This window comes from Gavialis gangeticus, unplaced genomic scaffold (genome assembly GCF_001723915.1).
Source record: "Gavialis gangeticus isolate Ggan-Ray unplaced genomic scaffold, GavGan_comp1, whole genome shotgun sequence".
NCBI classification, from domain to species: domain Eukaryota; kingdom Metazoa; phylum Chordata; order Crocodylia; family Gavialidae; genus Gavialis; species Gavialis gangeticus.
In genome coordinates this window covers 4660060-4677090 of record NW_017729032.1, presented here as the reverse complement: position 1 = coordinate 4677090, position 17031 = coordinate 4660060, and the positions used below count along the sequence as shown (strand labels likewise).

Sequence of the window (17031 nt, the reverse complement as noted above, 5' to 3'; positions counted from 1 at the left end):
TAGTTTCATGGTTTCTAGGGTCAGAAGGGACCTGAGCAGATCATCAAGTCCGACCCCCTGCCATGGCAGGAAAGAGTACTGGGGTCAAACGACCCCAGCAAGGTGTACATCAAGCCTCCTCTTAAAGACCCCCAGGGTAGGAGCCAGCACCACTTTTCTTGGAAGTTGTTTAGAAACACACAGGTACAAACACCCTCCGGGCAAGGGAGTTGAGGCTAGAATCCAGATCTCCTGCTTTGTGGGAAATGTCCTAACCACTCAACTGTTGGAGCTCAGACGTGGGAGGCCCCCTTCTCATGCTTTTCCCAGACTTGTACTCAGGTACTGCCGAGTACACAGGCTTCCGCAGTGCTAGGCGGGTAATAGAACAAAGACCTGTGGTTAAGTGCTGAAAACGCTGCATGCAGTGCTTGCAATTAAAAAAAATTTTTTTTGCAATAATCTTGTGCCCATTTAGGCGCACAAAGGGATATAGGATTTTTCCCATACTGTCCTGATCTGCTATACAGTGTTACGTACTGTGAAGCCACCTCCAAGTACACAGGTGGTATTTAATGTCAGGGATGGGTGTAAGCATTCATTAGCTCACGTTAAGGTTGAGAAGATTCATTCACTTTTGTGAAGCACTCTTTAAGATAAAAGTGGGTGTAAACACGTATTATGGAAACAACATCCACAGCTGTTATAAACTGCATTACATATGTAGTCAACTTTTGTAATATTTTAATATGTTTCAAGTATTTCTCTTTTGGCTCTCATTTGTCTTTTAACAGATCTCAGGATGAGTTTGTGGTATCAGAGGAGAACTTAGACGAGAGTGAAGACGACCCACCATCGAATGATGACAGTGATTCAGAGTTCTGCGCCCGCAGACCCAAGCGGCACCACTCCAGGCCGATGAGACAAAGCAGGCGGTTACGAAGAAAAAGAGTCAGGAAAAACTATTCAGAGGATGATGAGGAGGAAGATTCTGAGGACAATATCAGTAGGGAGTCTGGTGAGCAGAACTCTTTTAAACAGAGTTAAATGTTGTATATCAGAGAAGAGGCCCTGACCAGAGGATTGGATACCTCAGATTTTTTGAGTTCTGTTCTTGGCCTTGACATTGAATTGTTATGTTGCTTGGGTTAAGTTGTATGTCATCTTTGCTCTAGTATTCCTTTCTGCAGAGTAGAGGATGCCTTGTGTGACAGAGGTGTTTGATTAATCTGATGTCTTTGTGAGGCATTTGGAATATGCAAAGTGCCGCGCAGGTACAGATTCTGTAATGGTTGTTTCCCTACTGTGATACAGGAACACTCATCAAGGTTTTCCCTTCCTCTGAATGGTCTGCTGCTAATGCCCAGAGTTTTGGGTACTAGATCCTTAAGGAACACTCATTTTTAAATGCATTGGCAAGTTGTGAGAGCAAAATAGTCAAGTGCATGCAGAATTTAAGGTTTCCCATTGTATCATTGACTGTTCTGCTTCCAAGTGCTCATTTTCTGAGTGGGCAAAATTGGTATTTCTTTTGGAAAACGTGGCTCTTTTTCTACCAGTTTTTTAAATGATTTCCTTTTCCTTCCTTGGAGACCTGTTGGTATCTCATGGAGAACTCTGAAAGTCTTCCGCTTAAAAGGTCTCTATTCCTCATTTAGTATAGAAGAATAAATCCTCCAGCTGCATGAAGTGGTGGGTGATAGTTTACAGTCTGAAGAGTTGGTTAGGTCTGAAGAGTTGGATCACATTAAAGTAACAACAGAAGTCTTAGAAGAAATTTGTTTTAATAAGTTGCCAGGGCCAGATGGCATTCACTCAGGAGTTCTGAGGGAATTCAAAGGTGAAATTGTAGAACTACGGCCAATAATATTTAACCTGTTGTTACTCACAGCCCCTGTGCCAGAGGACTGCCAGGTTGTTAGAATAACACCCGCTTTCACAAAGGGCTCCAGAGGTGATTCTCAGAATTACAGACACGTCTGGCTAATGTCCAAGCCCAGCAAGTTGGTAGACTCTGTAATAAAGAATAAAAAATAAAATCAGTAGTTACATGGAAAGATGATCTGCTGGGGAAGAGTCAACATGCTTTTTGCCAAGGGAAATCCTGCCTCACCAATCTGCTGGAGTACTTTGAGGTTGTTAACAAGCACATGGATGAGGGGGATCCAGTTGACGTAATATATCCGAATTTTCAAAAAACTTTCAACAAGTCCTTCACCAAAGGTTTAAAAAAAAATGAACTGCCATGGGATTGGAGGGAAGGTTCTTTTCTGGATTGAGAGCTGGTTAAAAGATAGGAAGCAAAGGGTAGGGCTAAATGGTCACTTTTCAGGATGGAAGAAGGTCAGAAGTGGAGCTCTGCTGAGATTCAGTTCGGGACCCAGTTTTGTTCATCATTTTCATCAGTGATTTTGAAATGTGTGTGGGGGGGCATAATGAAAACTTCAAGTTTGCAAGTGATACTAAATTATTCCTAGTAGTCAAAGCCCAAGCTGGTGGAAAGGTACTGCAGACAGATCTCACCAAGCTAAGTGAAGGGGCAAAAGGATGGTAGATAAACTTCAGTATTGACAAATACAAGGTAATGCACATGGGAAAAAATCACCTCAACTATAGATATATAACTCTAGGCCCTGAATTAGTTCTTATGACTCAGAAAAGAGACCTTGGCATCACTGTGGATAGTTTGCTAATCAGCTCAGTGTGCAGCAGTGACCAAAAAAGCCAATGAAGTGCTGGGCATCATTAAGAAGGGAATTGAGAACAGACGGAGAATATCATTCTGCCATTATACAGATCCATGATGTGCCCACATCTTAGGTACTGGGCATATCTACACATGCACTTTACTGTGGAATAACTAATTTGCTCCATGGTAAAGTGTCACTGTCTACACATGGGCTGCAATTAGGGCGTGGTAGGCTAATTCAGTCTGGCGTAGGATAGTCCTGTCAGACATATGTACTATCCTACACTGGAGTAAATAACTGTGATTAAATGAATGTGTAGACAGTGATGTGGGTGGAAATTGTGCCCAGTAAGCCAAGCCAGCAGGGGGCCAGGCTCCTACCTGTTGCTGATCCTTAACTGTTCCATCCGAACTCAATTTGCTCCTGTCGTTGGGTGCATGTTCAGACACAATGCCTGGATTAGTTTACTCCAGCACAGTTTGCATGCATACCCACTGTGTGCAGTTCTGGTCTCTGCATCTCAAAAAGGATGTGGTAGAATTAGGAAAGGTGCAGAGAAGGGCAACCAAAATGATTGGGTATAGAGCAGTTGCCATACCAAGTGAGACTGAAAAGGCTAGGACTCTTCAGTTTGGAAGAAGAAAGCTGAGGAGAAATATGGTAAAGGTCTGTAAAATCATGAAGGGGGCTGTAACAAGGGGCCGTTACTCATCAAGTCCTAGAATACTGGAACTAGAGTATTGGAGGGGGGCATCCACAGAAGTTAGAAGGAGACAGGTTCAACACTAACAGGAGAAAGTACATTTTTATGCAGCGCATGGTTAACTTGTGCAGTTTGTTGCCACAGGAGGTGGTAGAGGTTGACTACATAGACTGGTTCAAAAAAGGACTAGGCAGATTTGTGGATCTTTTGGTTGTGAATAGCTTGTAAGTCAGAGACGCATTCTCTGGCATCTTTAAACCAATGATGGTGGATGCGAAGGCTAGATATACCCTCTTCATGTGCTTTCCCTCCAAAGCATTCATTCCTCCCATTGTTAGAGAAGGATTGTGAGCGAAGTGGTCCACCAGCCTGACTCGGTATGGCGCTTATTATGTTCCTATGTTCGTTCTTATGCCTCTAGCAAGGGATGTCAACTGGACCCATGAGCCAGATTTGGCCAGCGGAGCTATTGTATCTGCCCCATGGAGCTGGGAGGCTTTGGCAGCCTTTCGGCAGTGGGGAGAAGCTGTGGCAGCGCTACTGTGGGGGGACTGGTGATGGTAGCTGCAGTGACAGTGATGCAGCCACACTTGGAGCAAAGCTCCATTAAAACAGCCTCCACTCCAAAACGTTGCCACCTCTGTGGTCAAAATCAAGACAAAGCAGTAATGATAGAGATCCCTTTTGGCTTTACAGTCTTGGGCCAGCTATGTTTTTCTTTTGATCTTTAAGGACTAGGAACATTTGTATGTCAATAGCACCTCTGTTGCTTTGCAGCTTGTCTTACAACACTGTTCCCCAACCACAATCCATCCTCTGCCTGTGAAATACCATCGGGTGCATGAAAATGATTTTTGTCCAGAGATATAAGCAGTGAAAATGAATGAGTGACGGGTAGAAGATTTTTATCTTGTGTAAAATTGGGCCTGCTAATAAAGGAGGAATCAAAATAGAAAATATAACGGATTTATTTATCTAAAAAATGCATTTTCATAGATTTCTTGAGGCAGTAGCATGTCTTTGGAAAGCTGATTCTGTAGCACTGCTTCATTTTGGGCACAGGCATGCAAAGTGCTATGTGCCTTAAACCTTCATTGCAAGCTAAGAGCACTTGGTACTGTGCAGAATTCACTCATCACATGTCAGCGAATGTCCTTTCAACTGTTCTTATCCATTCTTTTAACATCAAATGTAGTGCAGACTGACATAAGTTATAGCCGAAGTACTTACTTCCAAAAAGGATTGTAACAGGTAGGCAAAATAAGAAAGGTATAAAAGCTTACAGTAATTGTTCCTTTCAAGTTTTCTCCCTATTCTGCTTGCTCTGAAGTGATATGCAGCAGTAGTAACTTGTGATTCATGGAAATATGTGAACAACCGATACGGATGCTTAAAGAATATGGAATCCTTGCTAATCAGCATCTTAATGCTGCTAAAAGCTTGGGAACAATTAGTATTGGTTTTTCCGTGACAAAAATCACCACTCTGTCGCAGCCCCCAGTGAGCGCCCTTTTTGACAGGCAGCAGAGAAGTCTGGGACTGAGGTTCCATGGGTATTAAAGTCTCTTTTCATCTCAGGTCTCATATCTGATCTCTCAGTGGCAACATGATGTTGGGAAGGCATATGCTACTGCTACCCAGTGTGCATCTGTTTTGTGGACAAATAACTTCTTTTAACTTCTGACTTCTTTTCGGGTGTTGGTCCTGTTCTTTTCACAAGACAGAATATCCCTTCCTGGGCAGTGGCCCTCTTCATCTGTTCTTTTCATGAGTCCTTGTCGTGCTTTACACTGGGATTAAGGAAATTACCAGCACTGAGAGCTGTCTTGCTTTGATTTCCCAAGTATCTGGGGCTTCTAATTGAGCCCTCTTAATATGTTTGAAGGGAGAGGGGGACCTTTTTAATTTGTAAGGCACTTCAGCCAATAACACAATATAGCAACTTGTGCTAGGTCCAGAAAGTCAGTACTATGCTCTTGGGTAATGATTTTGAGACAGCTAAAAGAAAAAAGCTCTACATTTAATTCAGATCCTCTGGCTGTTTTCAGTTGTTGCAAAAGGTGACTAATGCACCCCCAGCAGGGTGCTGAGTGTCTGGAGTCTCACGCTGGGAGAACTGGAAGTGGCAATGGGTTGCTTTTTCTGAAGTCTCTCCTCTGGTTCTTCAGTCATACATTCAGGTTCATTTCCACACCTGTGTGGTAGATCTCACTGTTACAGATAAAATGTTCTGAAGTTGGCACTTGCCTACAGTTCAGTTCAAATGGCTTGAATAATTAAATTAAAATAGTGGGGGTGTCAGGGGGAGAAGTATTGTCCAGTGAAAATTGAAAGGAGCATGTGCCATTGACTCAGATCCTGCCAGCTGAGACTACTTGCATGAGAGGGCATCATTTGCATCAGTAGGGGTGAGATTATATGAACAAATTCAAAAGGAAACCAGAGCTAGAGGAGTGGAAAGAGAGGCTTCCATGAGTGACTGGAGCAAATCCACAGTGGATTTTCGAAACAGGGCAGTTTTGAGCTAGAAGTGAATGGGTGGCCAGTGGAATAGTATGGGCCTGGAAGAGGTCATCATAATGACCATCCCATTTTAGGTGTGGTGGTCAAGATCTTCCTGTGCCTGAAGAGTGCTCCATTCTGTTAGGGTAAATCTGAATCTTGTGTTAAGTGGCATGCACCTAGTTTGGGTCTGTGTGTGTTCATTTTAATGGAATACTGCACATGGTTGTTTCCTTCCTTACAGACAGCGGTGATTATACAGACTACAGTGATGATGATTACCTGGAAACTAGGCGGAGAAGATCCAGGAGGAATCAGAAGAGACAAGTGAACTATAAGGAGGATTCAGAAAGCGATGGCTCACAGAAAAGTGTCCGATATGGAAAGGAGTTAAGACGAGTTCATAAACGAAGGCTTTCTACTTCGGACAGTGAAGGTAAGAGGGACACTCCACCCTCTGAAGAGACAAAGATGTGACCATTTACCTAAGCAGAAAAATGTGGGGTGTAACAAATGCAAGGCCCTGCTGTGTTGGGTGCTGTTAGTCAGAGGCATACAGAGATTCTTTCCTGAGCTCCTTGACATTTCCAAACAGCTAATACCGGGGTCGGCAATGTTTTTGGGCAGAGTGCCAAAACACCCACAACCACGACTTGCAAGATGTTGGCATGCCAGGAGGAGACAGCGGGGGAGCCGCAAGGGGCCCGATCCTTGTTGTGACAGCACAGCCCCAGCCCCTTCCCCGTCGTCTGCCTCAAGGCACGTTTGCCAAATAAAATACCTTCGCATACCACTCTTTGGCACCTGTGCTGGGGATTGCCAACCCTTGAGCTAATAGATTCTGTTGAAGCCATCTGTAAATATATACCAATGCCTTATGACATGTACTTATCAAAATCTCTATTACTCCTGACTCCCTAGTAGAAAATTGCTTCACTTGGTCAGGAATGTTGGGATTCTGCAATAGGATAGGTGACTGTTTTGGAAGAAAGGAGCATTTGTTATTATTCGGTTGCAAAATCACAAAGACCTGTCCCTTGTAGTCATTAAATATTTCGCTGGTGAGAATAATGGTTTTAATCCTGGTGTTATTTCTGGAGTGCTGGTAGTATTCAACTTGGTATCTGTGTTCTGCCGCCCTGCATTCCCCTTGTAGTTGTAATTAAAACTTTCCTTGTATCCCATTTTAAACTGCTGGCGTGCTGCTTAGCACAGATAAATAGTTGTTGCATTCTGTCACAGAGGATGCGGTGCCTCAGTAGTAGTCAACATGATATCTGTGAGTGGTCTGTGTATTAGTGTAAGGCCAGAGCTTTCAAAAGTGGCCGCTAATATTCAGTGCCTTTCCTCATGGGTACCCAACTTGTGAGGCACCTTGGGTCTGACTTTCACAGGTGCTGAACACTGTTGGCTGAATAAATTGACTGCTGTGGATACTCAGCTCTTCTGTAAACCAGGTGATTTGTGGCCAGTTGGGCATCCATAACTAGTGGTTATTCCTGGAAGCATTATAGTATTTGATAAACTCAGTCCCACAAAATAATTTTTAGTCCTTTTCCCCACATGGGATGTAGAGATGTCGCTTGGTAAGAATGAGCTCAGTAGTATGATTGACTTCAGCCCTTTGAAGTCTAGACTTTTGATTTGCTAGTGCCTAAGTGATACCTATTTTGTATGAAAACTTGCTTTATAAGAAATTGATGGTACTAGCTTTTCATCACAAAAGAACAGTTGCTATTTCCTCAAAGCATGTCAATGCATGGTGTGTGTAAAAGTGTCACTGGAAATATTATTACCTGCAAAATTTCTTATGGAACCATAGGAAAGACTATTCAAATAAACCAGAGGCTACTTGGACCTGTGTTACACTTCCTGGAAGCGAGCATGCTTTTCGCTGATGATGGCCCAGTAGTGTTTGATTTTCTATCCTAACTCTTCTTATCCAGGCCATCAGAAGCTAGAAATGTTGAAAGGATAAAGCCAGGCTCTCCCTATTCAGGGAAAAGCCCTTGCTTTCATCCAAGAGCAAACCTCCCAGCACAGAATGAAGGGAGGAGTGAAGGGGGAAATAAAAAGCGCAATTGTAACTGTGTTGCCTACCCTCAGATTTGCTAATGGCTTTAAGTCTGCTACTTGTTCCAGAGAGCTACCTGTCCAAGAACTCTGAAGATGATGAACCAGCAAAGAAATCCAAGCGGTCAATCCGAAAGCGCAGCCGGAGTACAGATGAATACTCGGAAGATGAGGAAGGGGATGAGCAAGAGGAGGGGAGACCTGTCCGCAAGCGGCTGAATCGAATCGAGACGGATGATGAAGATAATTGCGACAGTGCTAACAATGACGTGGAAAAGCCTGCTCCTGCTCATAAGCTATCGGTGCCACATGCTCCTCACGACAGCATCAAGAAGCCCTCCTACCGGATAGAGAGTGACGATGAAGATGACTTTGATAATGTAGGAAAAGTAGAAAGCCCGTTGGACTACAGCCTAGTGGATTTGCCTTCCACCAATGGACAAAGCCCAGGTAAAACAATTGAGAACTTGATTGGCAAACCAGGTGAGAAGACCCAAGCCCCCAAGGACAGCACAGCCAATGCTAGCCTGGCACCCAATGGGACAGGGAGTGGGCAGGAGGCAGTAGGTCCAGAGGAAGAGGAAGATGAACTTTTGAGAGTGACTGACCTGGTTGATTATGTCTGTAACAGTGAACAGTTATAAGACTTTCTTCCATTTTTGTGCTAATTTATTCCACGGTAGCTCATACCAGCGGGCCAGTTGTTAAAAGCTGTTTTATTTTTCCTAGAAAACTCTCCACTACAGTATCACTTTTTAGAAGCAAGAATTTCACCAGTCCTGCAGTCTTTCTGTGAAGTGACCAGTTTTGAACTTTGAAGATAAATTGCTGTAAATTCCCTCTCGATTTTTTTTTTTTTCTCCTCTCCTTCCAAGTCCATGGTCCTGGGTAATTTCATTCACCAAAACCTCACAGCAGCAAGAGATTTGTATATTTTTGACTTTATATTTCCTGAGGGCATACAAATTTGTGGCAATGGGTGGCCTAAGAAAGCATTCCAAACCCATCAGGGCCCAAAGTGTAATGGGGCGGGGCTAGCGGGGAGGGAGGGGTCCTGGAAGCACTTGTGCTTTAGCTTTTTCATATGAGATATATATTCTATTTAAATGTTCACAACTTAGATTACAATTTAACAGACAGGTTCAACATTAACATCTGTACTGTTCATCTTGTGAGTTGTAAATTAACATACCATAGCTCATTTTAGTAAATCACCTTCATGAAAGCAGTTTGATTTAATACCGGAGGCAACCACAGTTAGAGGCCAAGAAAGTACCATGAACACGAACTCTAGTATCCATTATGACTTGCAGTTTCCTAATAAACATCCTTTAAAGTGTTTGTACAGTAAAGTGTACTGTAATGAAGTTTTGACAGTCGAAACGTGCTAGCAATGCATTTACAAAGCTTTTCCACGCATAGTCCATTAGATGGCTTGTCACATACGGTGTCTGATGGAAGGAAATATCAAAGGGATGTTTGTCTGTAAAGGGAATAGCTTCATAGGGGTGCTGTGCGCTTTTGCAGGCAACAGAACAAGTAACTGCCTGGCCTTTTGCGTTTTATCTGTCCAAAGTATTTGGAATGGAATATGTTTGTACGTACTGCATTGACCACGGGATTACGACACATCTGATGATGGGGGGATTTTCAAATAAACCTTGACTGGTCCATTCATGTCCTAAATATCTACTTCAAATTGAAGTAAACAAATGGAGCAGTTTTCCTTTTGGAGGTTTTCTGTTTTGGGTGCGTGCGTGTGTTTGTTTTGATTTACTTATCTGCCTGGATGTATTAGCAGGTTTTGAATGTAGTGTTGGCCTTTGGCCATTAGAATTTTCTTAATATACATTTTAATAATTGTCACGTGACCAACTGATTTCAAGAAGGCAGTATTTCTGGGAGAAGACACTTAATTCCAAGGGCCGATCAGCTTTGGAGTGGACGTGCAGTGACGTGCTTGTATTCAAGTGTAGAGACTTTAAAAAACCTGGACAGCTTACGCAGCACATAATGAACAGCAGAGGTGCAGGTTGTTTGGGGTAAAAATTGGTTTTCTCTTCACTCTACAATAAGATGCAGGCTGCGGTGCTTGTACGTGTTGCAGCACAGAGACGGCTCAAACCCATCTGCCAAACATTGAAATCCAATGAGGTCACATCTGTTAATCCTTTTGCTCTGAGATTTGGAATTTTTGTCTGGTGTTATGTCCATTGCCGGCAATGGATGCACCAAATTTGCTGCTGGCACCAAGGAGTGAGTTCTCCTTCCCTGCCCCACCCAGCTCCCCAACATAATATTGTATTTCCTAGTCAGCCAGTAGTTAAGCACTTCTGTTTTATTGTAATAAAACTGGCATTAGGCCTTTACAAAATACCTCTCTAGAAAACTTAGATCCAAAAAAACCTACCTTCTCGCCTTGAAAGTCTTGTTTTTGTTGCTGTTTTTGTTTCCCTCCTTTTCCATGCGAGTTCTGTAGGACCCACTCCATTCATATTATCCATTTGAAATCAAGCAGTGCATTTATCCCTCTATAAAACTAGAATCATCAGCGTTGCAAAAAAGGTTTGGACCGAATCATTATTTGCTGTGCTAAGCCAGGTTTCAGACCTTAAAAAAAAAAAAAAAAAGAATTCAGTTTCTTAATGAGTTTGTTCGATTTGAATTAAACACAGTGATTTTTCCCATCTTATCAACTTGCTAACAGGTTAATGCATTTCATTATCAGATGTTAAAAAACAGGGTAGTGAAAAGCCACAGAAGTTTAGAAAGTGTTCTTAAAGCTTACGTAGCATTTTAAGCTACTGTATGGGTTTTTTCCCTTTGCTTAGATGATGCATAAACGTAGCACGTCTACATTTCTAACATCCATGCATTTTAAAACAAGCCAGACCGCTGGCTTCCTTTCTCCAATTTTAGTTATTGCTGAGCATTTTTGCTATTTGCAGCGCAAACTGGCTAATTCACGTGTAGCAGCATTCTGCGCGGCCATGATTTTTCAGTTGTTTGGGCAGTGCCATAACCCATTCATTGCTTGACTTTGCCTTTTGACATCCGATCAGTGCAGTAGCAAACATTCTTGTTTGCAGAGTTCACGCTGACTTTCAGCTATTTAGTGGGCAAGTCCTTTAAATGTAGTAAAAATGCAGAAGAGGTGGAAGGATTGGATACAGTACCTAGGAAGAAAATTGGATGCTGGCTCTTACTCGTGGGAGTGGTGTGAAAGCAAAAAGATGTCAAAAAGGACAGTTGGTACTAATGCCTCAGCTGTACAGCAGGAGACAGTGCGTGCAGACTGTAATACTGTTCTCGAGTCTGATTGCTCATGCAGCCCCTTTATAAACCAGCCTTTCTGGTTGATTTGAAGGTTTCTAGGGCTCCCTTGCATAGCAGTGGGAATCTTGTCCAATTAAATCCTGCAGAATTTGGCTTAAAGAGGGGGCCTGAATTTTCCCTCTTCTGTTTTGAAGATGTTCTGTTTAATGGGAAGTATATAACATCCCTGTTGGAAGTCTGCAGTCCCCATGAGCACAGACTGGAATAATGGTGCATTGTACAGATAGCCACACCAGATCATGTCCTACTGTAATCAGTCAGGACTGAAGAGCAGTGCCTTTGGATTGCTCCACAATGATTGCTCCCCTTCACTTCAGTTTAAGAATCGCAAGATCAAACAGCTTGAGAATCAACATGGAAACTGGCCTTGGGGTTTTTAACCAGCCAGCTAAATAGAAAAGAAATCAGCGGACATGAGTCCTATATGTAAGCAAATTATTGCACAAACTGGCATGCATCAGGTTGTTACTAACAGCTGGCATACGGCATTTGTTTTTAATTGAACACTGTTTTAGAGCAGAACTGAGTGGTAAGTTAGTTGATTTTAAAGTGCAATTTGGGTTTTAAGTGGGATTGGGGGGGGTGGACTATAAATTAAGGGGGTGGGGGTGGCTATTTTTAATCCATATCACAAGGATGAGAGACTGGTATGGGCTGGCTTGCAAACAGCCGGTATGGGCATTGAGGACTTAAGTGCACTGTGGCTTCACTTCATGCTAAATGGATGTGATGCAATAAACTAACCAAACCCATAATATAAGACTTGTCTGTTAAAAAATACAAATTTAGAGGCAGGTGGCATCTCTTGGTTCAATGATGACTATAGGAAGATCAATGCTAAACAGTTTAACTCTTGGAGCATCTGATAGTGCGATCAGAGCTGCAGCCATTAAATCACATGCCAACACAAACATGCCTTCCTGATCCTGCATCCAAAGCTTGCTCTGTTCTGATGGCACATAAGAACAGGGATTTTTTTTTTCTGAATCATGTGTTTATCAGGTATATCACCTTCTTTAAAGCTTCCTTAAGGTGCCTCAGTTGCTTTTTTGCTAATTTGATCTGTTTAGCTTGGCTTCTCTTTTTCCATTTCCTATATCTGAACTCCTCACAGGGACACCTTGTTATTCAAAGAATGTCAAGGCAACATAGATGTTCATAAAAGGGGCAAAACCCTCTCCCCATAACCTTTGCATGGTTGTGGTACAATATTTATGATTTATCTTAATATTTATCATTTGAAATACATTACTATCCAGAGCCATTCTAGAACTCTGTCTTCAGGCACTTCCCACTTGGCCTTGAATGCTCTTGAACAGGAAAGCATGGCCCAAAATAATTGTTCACAGATGTGTGTTATTGATGTGTAAGATGCAACGGGTGTCCTAGCAATGTTTCTCTATTGGAATACGTCCAGTTCATTGTGTTGATAAAACCTTTTAAATGAATATATCAAAATAAAACCTTACCTCCTTCTAGCAGCAACAAACCTCCATTGAAAAAATTGGTGGGGTGAGCCCCAGTAATTCATGTGGAGGAGCCCAGTCCCTTGCCCCTGGGGAAGTTATCAAGATATTCATTGGCATAAAGGTGTATGGCCTCGCACTCAAGTTTCTTGGTACAATCCAGGAGATGCTTGGTGCTGATCTTACCTTGTGACTTGCACCCTTCTCTTAAGTGAGGCTGTGGGATGTGGTTCTTAAGTCATGGAAGCCAGGAAAGGAGAAGTTATCAGAGAGAAGCCTTAATGTTCATTGAGCTCACTTTGGTCGTATGTATGGAACTAATTTTTCAAAAATGACTAATGATTTTGGATGCCTCCAGTTCTGGGTATTTGATCCGAGATACATAAAGGCAGTTGACTTCAGAAATGGCAGAGCACCTCTTGCTGGAGATTGGACCCCTCCAAGGAGCCTCACACTGGACACCCAGGATAGGAGACACTGGGTGCGTCTACACGAGATGCTAAATGCACAGTAGATTAATTCTGCTGCGCATTAGCGTGTCACGGCAAAAGCTGTGCAGTTGTGCTAATGCACAGTAGAATTAGTCTACCACACATCAACATCACTTAAAAGGTGTGTGCGCTGGTGCTACTGTGCAGTAGCACTGGTTACTGGGCATTTATTTGGTACCTGTTATTAAACTGAATGCGCAGTAACCATGGTGCATTAATGCACGTGTAGACGTGCCCACTGAGAAGCACTAGTCACTTTTGAAAACAAGTTGCTTGTTAAGCTCTTAGTCTAGCAGAACTGCCTGTTTGAATGAGAGAAGTCCAAACAGCAGAAACCAAGTTTGCCTGGGAGTTGAAATAATTGCCCCGACACTGCAGAGTAATTTAACTTATTTTGTACATTGCGAGAGATTTATATTGCTTAGAATGACATTTAAAACTCATGTACAGCTTCTGAAGGAAGAAATAGACCCCTCTAAAGTAGATGATGAGTATGTACAAATGAACACATGAGAGGTTCGAGACATAAATACAGCTAAAAAATGTATGAACACTCGGGTTTCTCATTACCATTTTGTAGTGGGGGCCAAAGCAATGCAGTCAAAGAGGCCATGTACTTAGTGTAGGCACTCGGGTTCTGCAAATGTACCTGCTATTGCTACAGGCCCCCACAAAGGTTACTGATGGGAACTGCTGTTGCTGGGTTTTTTTCAGTTTACTTTGTGCACTGGAGAGCACTTTGTGTATAATCAATCTCTGTGGTTCCCCAAGCATAGACAGAGTCACTTTCCCCGTGTAAGTGGATCCCTGAAAGAGCATTGAGGAGTGGGGGTGAGCAGATGCAAGAGAGAAACATGATTGCAAAAGCACAGTGTGGCAGGAGAGGACTCAAACACACGTAGTCGTACCTGAAACCACTGAGGCACCCCTCAAAACTGACCAGGCTTCAAATCAGTGGTGTCAGTTGAAGATGATCCCAAGACCCTCTTCACTTCACCTTTATCCTCAGGCTGCATAAAAACTTCTGGAAGTGGAGGGGACAGGTATGTCTTGCAGTGATGGGGACATTTTGGATCAGTACATAAAATACTGTAACAGTGTTTGGCTTTGAGGCAATCTGATGGAGGTGACACTGTTGCTCTGATCTTTATTGCTTGTGTTACAACCCAAGCAGGTGAACTGATCAGTGATATGTAGGTTAGTCTGTTGGAGCATAACTTAAGTGGTTCAACAGGCATAAAGCCGTTCTACTAAACCATGTAATAGGCCTAGTAGCAGTGCACCATGTATTAGCTATAGCAATGTAAGGTCCTGAATAGATACTAATCTACTACTCAAGGTAGTGTGGTAGGAAAGGAAGTCAGATCATAAATCTATATGCCTTCATTTGTTTTCTATTTCATATTCATGACATGGACTCTTAAATCTTGTACAGTATCTTATTCTTATACTCTGTTAATTGAAATGGTACTTCCCCCCCCCCCAAAAATAAAACCCCTTAATATGAATATGATTTCTGTAAATGCCAATGCAATTCACCAGTGTTTCACAGCCCTCCTTTAAAAGATGCATGTAGCAGCTCTCCTATGGTATTTGCCTGATTCATAAAGTTTAATGTCCCTGTTTTGTTGTATGATTGCTCTCAGAGAGACACAGATCCTGTGTGTTATACCTGATGTTTGTGTCTGTATGCTCTATCCCAGCAAGTATAGAACAGATTACTTGCTAGCAGAATGGCTATTACCCGATACTGAGCGAGAACCAGGTCAAAACAGCCCAATAAGGCCTCTGAAAATTTAAAATGCGCTTACATGAAATACAGGTTTTGGTCTTAGGCCTGCGTGCTGTTTATATGTTTGCAGAGAAATCTTACAATTCCTTACAAGTTCACATTCACATATGCCCTCAATCTTATTTTCTTTCTTTTCAAAGGTAACATGGTAAAAGTCCCCAAAATTTAGCTCTTCGTAGAATTTAGCTCTTGCCTTGCTTGAGTCCTGAACCTTTATGATGATGATTTTTTTTAATCTCTCTGAAATCATGACTTGCTAAAATGTTGAGGGGGGAGGACTGAGGGTCATGCACTGAGTGTGTGGATGAGGAAGTGTGCTGAAAAACTGGATTCTTGTTGCACATCGGATGGGTGGTGCTTTCGCTGTTTGTTTTTTTTTTCCCCACTGCTGATCTCACATGCATGGAACACATGATGCGTTCAACACTTTTTAAAATGGAAGTCATGGCAGCCTCAGTGCTCAAAGGGTTAACTGCAGTTTAATAACAGCTCCCGTTTTTAGATTTGCAGTACACAACTGTTTAAATACTGTATTCCTTGTAAATTAAGTAAAAAAAAAAAATGTTAAGGCTGGTGCCAATATTTTTGTTAATGAAATGTTCAATGTTGTCTCTCACTACAGTCTGGTCAGAACTCTTTGTGTATAAGCTGGGCCTGAAGCCATTTTATAGCTTGTAGGCCTAATTGTGTAACTTTTTCTTTCATAATGTTTTTGTTATAATATCTACTGTCATTTCTTTCATATAAATATGACATGTAAATTGTCATAATAAAAACATTTAAATAACTCAATGTACAAAGTATACTGTGCGTCTGAGAAGCACGTTGATTTTTAATGATTACAGCAGCTAAAGAACCAGACAGAACTTGGACGGAGGCGACTGGAAATGGCTGGTGCAAGCCATGCCAGCCTGGGAAAGTAACATTAATCTGGCTAGAGGATGAATCGGTAACAAGTCCTGGTGATTTGTTTTGATGGCAGCTCAACCCATGAGGTTTTCTCTTTGACCAGGTGTTGGTGACGGTGAAGAAACTTGAATTCATCTCTGTTCATCTTAATTGGTCTCTGGCAAGAAGGTTCTCTGTATTCTTTCTAAAATGTTAATATATCATTCTGTGTTATCCTAGTGGTGCAGCTCATTGGTAGTAATAGTAGCAGCTCAGCCCATATGCACCTCGACTCATGCCATGGATCGGCACACTCGCCTGACAGCCTCCCACAACATTATTACCAGTGAGCTAAGGAGGTACGGGTTGGATGAATGGAATCTAAAGTGGGTAGAAAACTAGCTGGATTGTTGGGCTTGGAGGATAGTAGTCAATGGCTCAGTGTCTAGTTGGCAGCTTGTATCAAGTGGAGTGCCTCAGGGGTCAGCCCTGGGGCCGGTTTTATTCAGTGTCTACATTAACAATCTGGAAGATGGGATGGTGTGCACCCTCAGCAAGTCTGCAGATGATACCAAGCTGGGGGGAGTAGTAGATACACTCGAGAGTATGGCTAAGGTTTCAGAAAGACTTCAACAAATTGGAGGATTGGGCCAAAAGAAATCTCAAAGTTCAACAGAGACAAGTGCAAAGTCCTGCACTTAGGACGGAGCAATCCCAAGCACTGATGCAGGCTGGGAGTGACTGGCTGGGCAGCAACTCTGCAGAAAAGGACCTGGGGGTTACAGTGGATAATAAGATGGGTAGGAGCCAGCAGTGTGCCCTTGTTGCAAAGGAGGCTAATGGCGTATGGGGCTGCATTGGTAGGAGTGTTGCTGGTAGATTGAGGGAAATTACTATTCTCTATTCTGCGCTGGTGAAGCCATATCTGGCATACTGTGTCCAGTTTTGCTCCCCCCCTCCACTGCAAAAAGAATATGAACAAATTGGAGAGAGTCCAGCAGAGGGCAACAAAAATGGCTAGGGGACTAGTCTAAGGAAGAGAAGACTGAGGGGGGATTTAATAGCAGCCTTCAACTACCTGAAGAGGGGTTTGAAAGAGGATGGAACTGGA

At 42.6% G+C, this 17031-nt stretch overlaps 1 protein-coding gene across 1 annotated transcript in view; it reads left to right on the top strand.

Moving 5' to 3' along the window:
* RSF1 (remodeling and spacing factor 1) overlaps positions 1-15824 on the top strand; it is a 64898-nt gene extending 49074 nt beyond the window's left edge. The window contains exons 13-15 of the mRNA XM_019524481.1: positions 774-997; positions 6119-6310; positions 8017-15824. Of these exons, the coding sequence (XP_019380026.1) occupies positions 774-997; positions 6119-6310; positions 8017-8591 (991 nt within the window). The 3' untranslated portion in view covers positions 8592-15824. The remainder of the gene's footprint in view (positions 1-773; positions 998-6118; positions 6311-8016) is intronic.
* The last annotated feature ends 1207 nt before the right edge of the window (positions 15825-17031 follow it).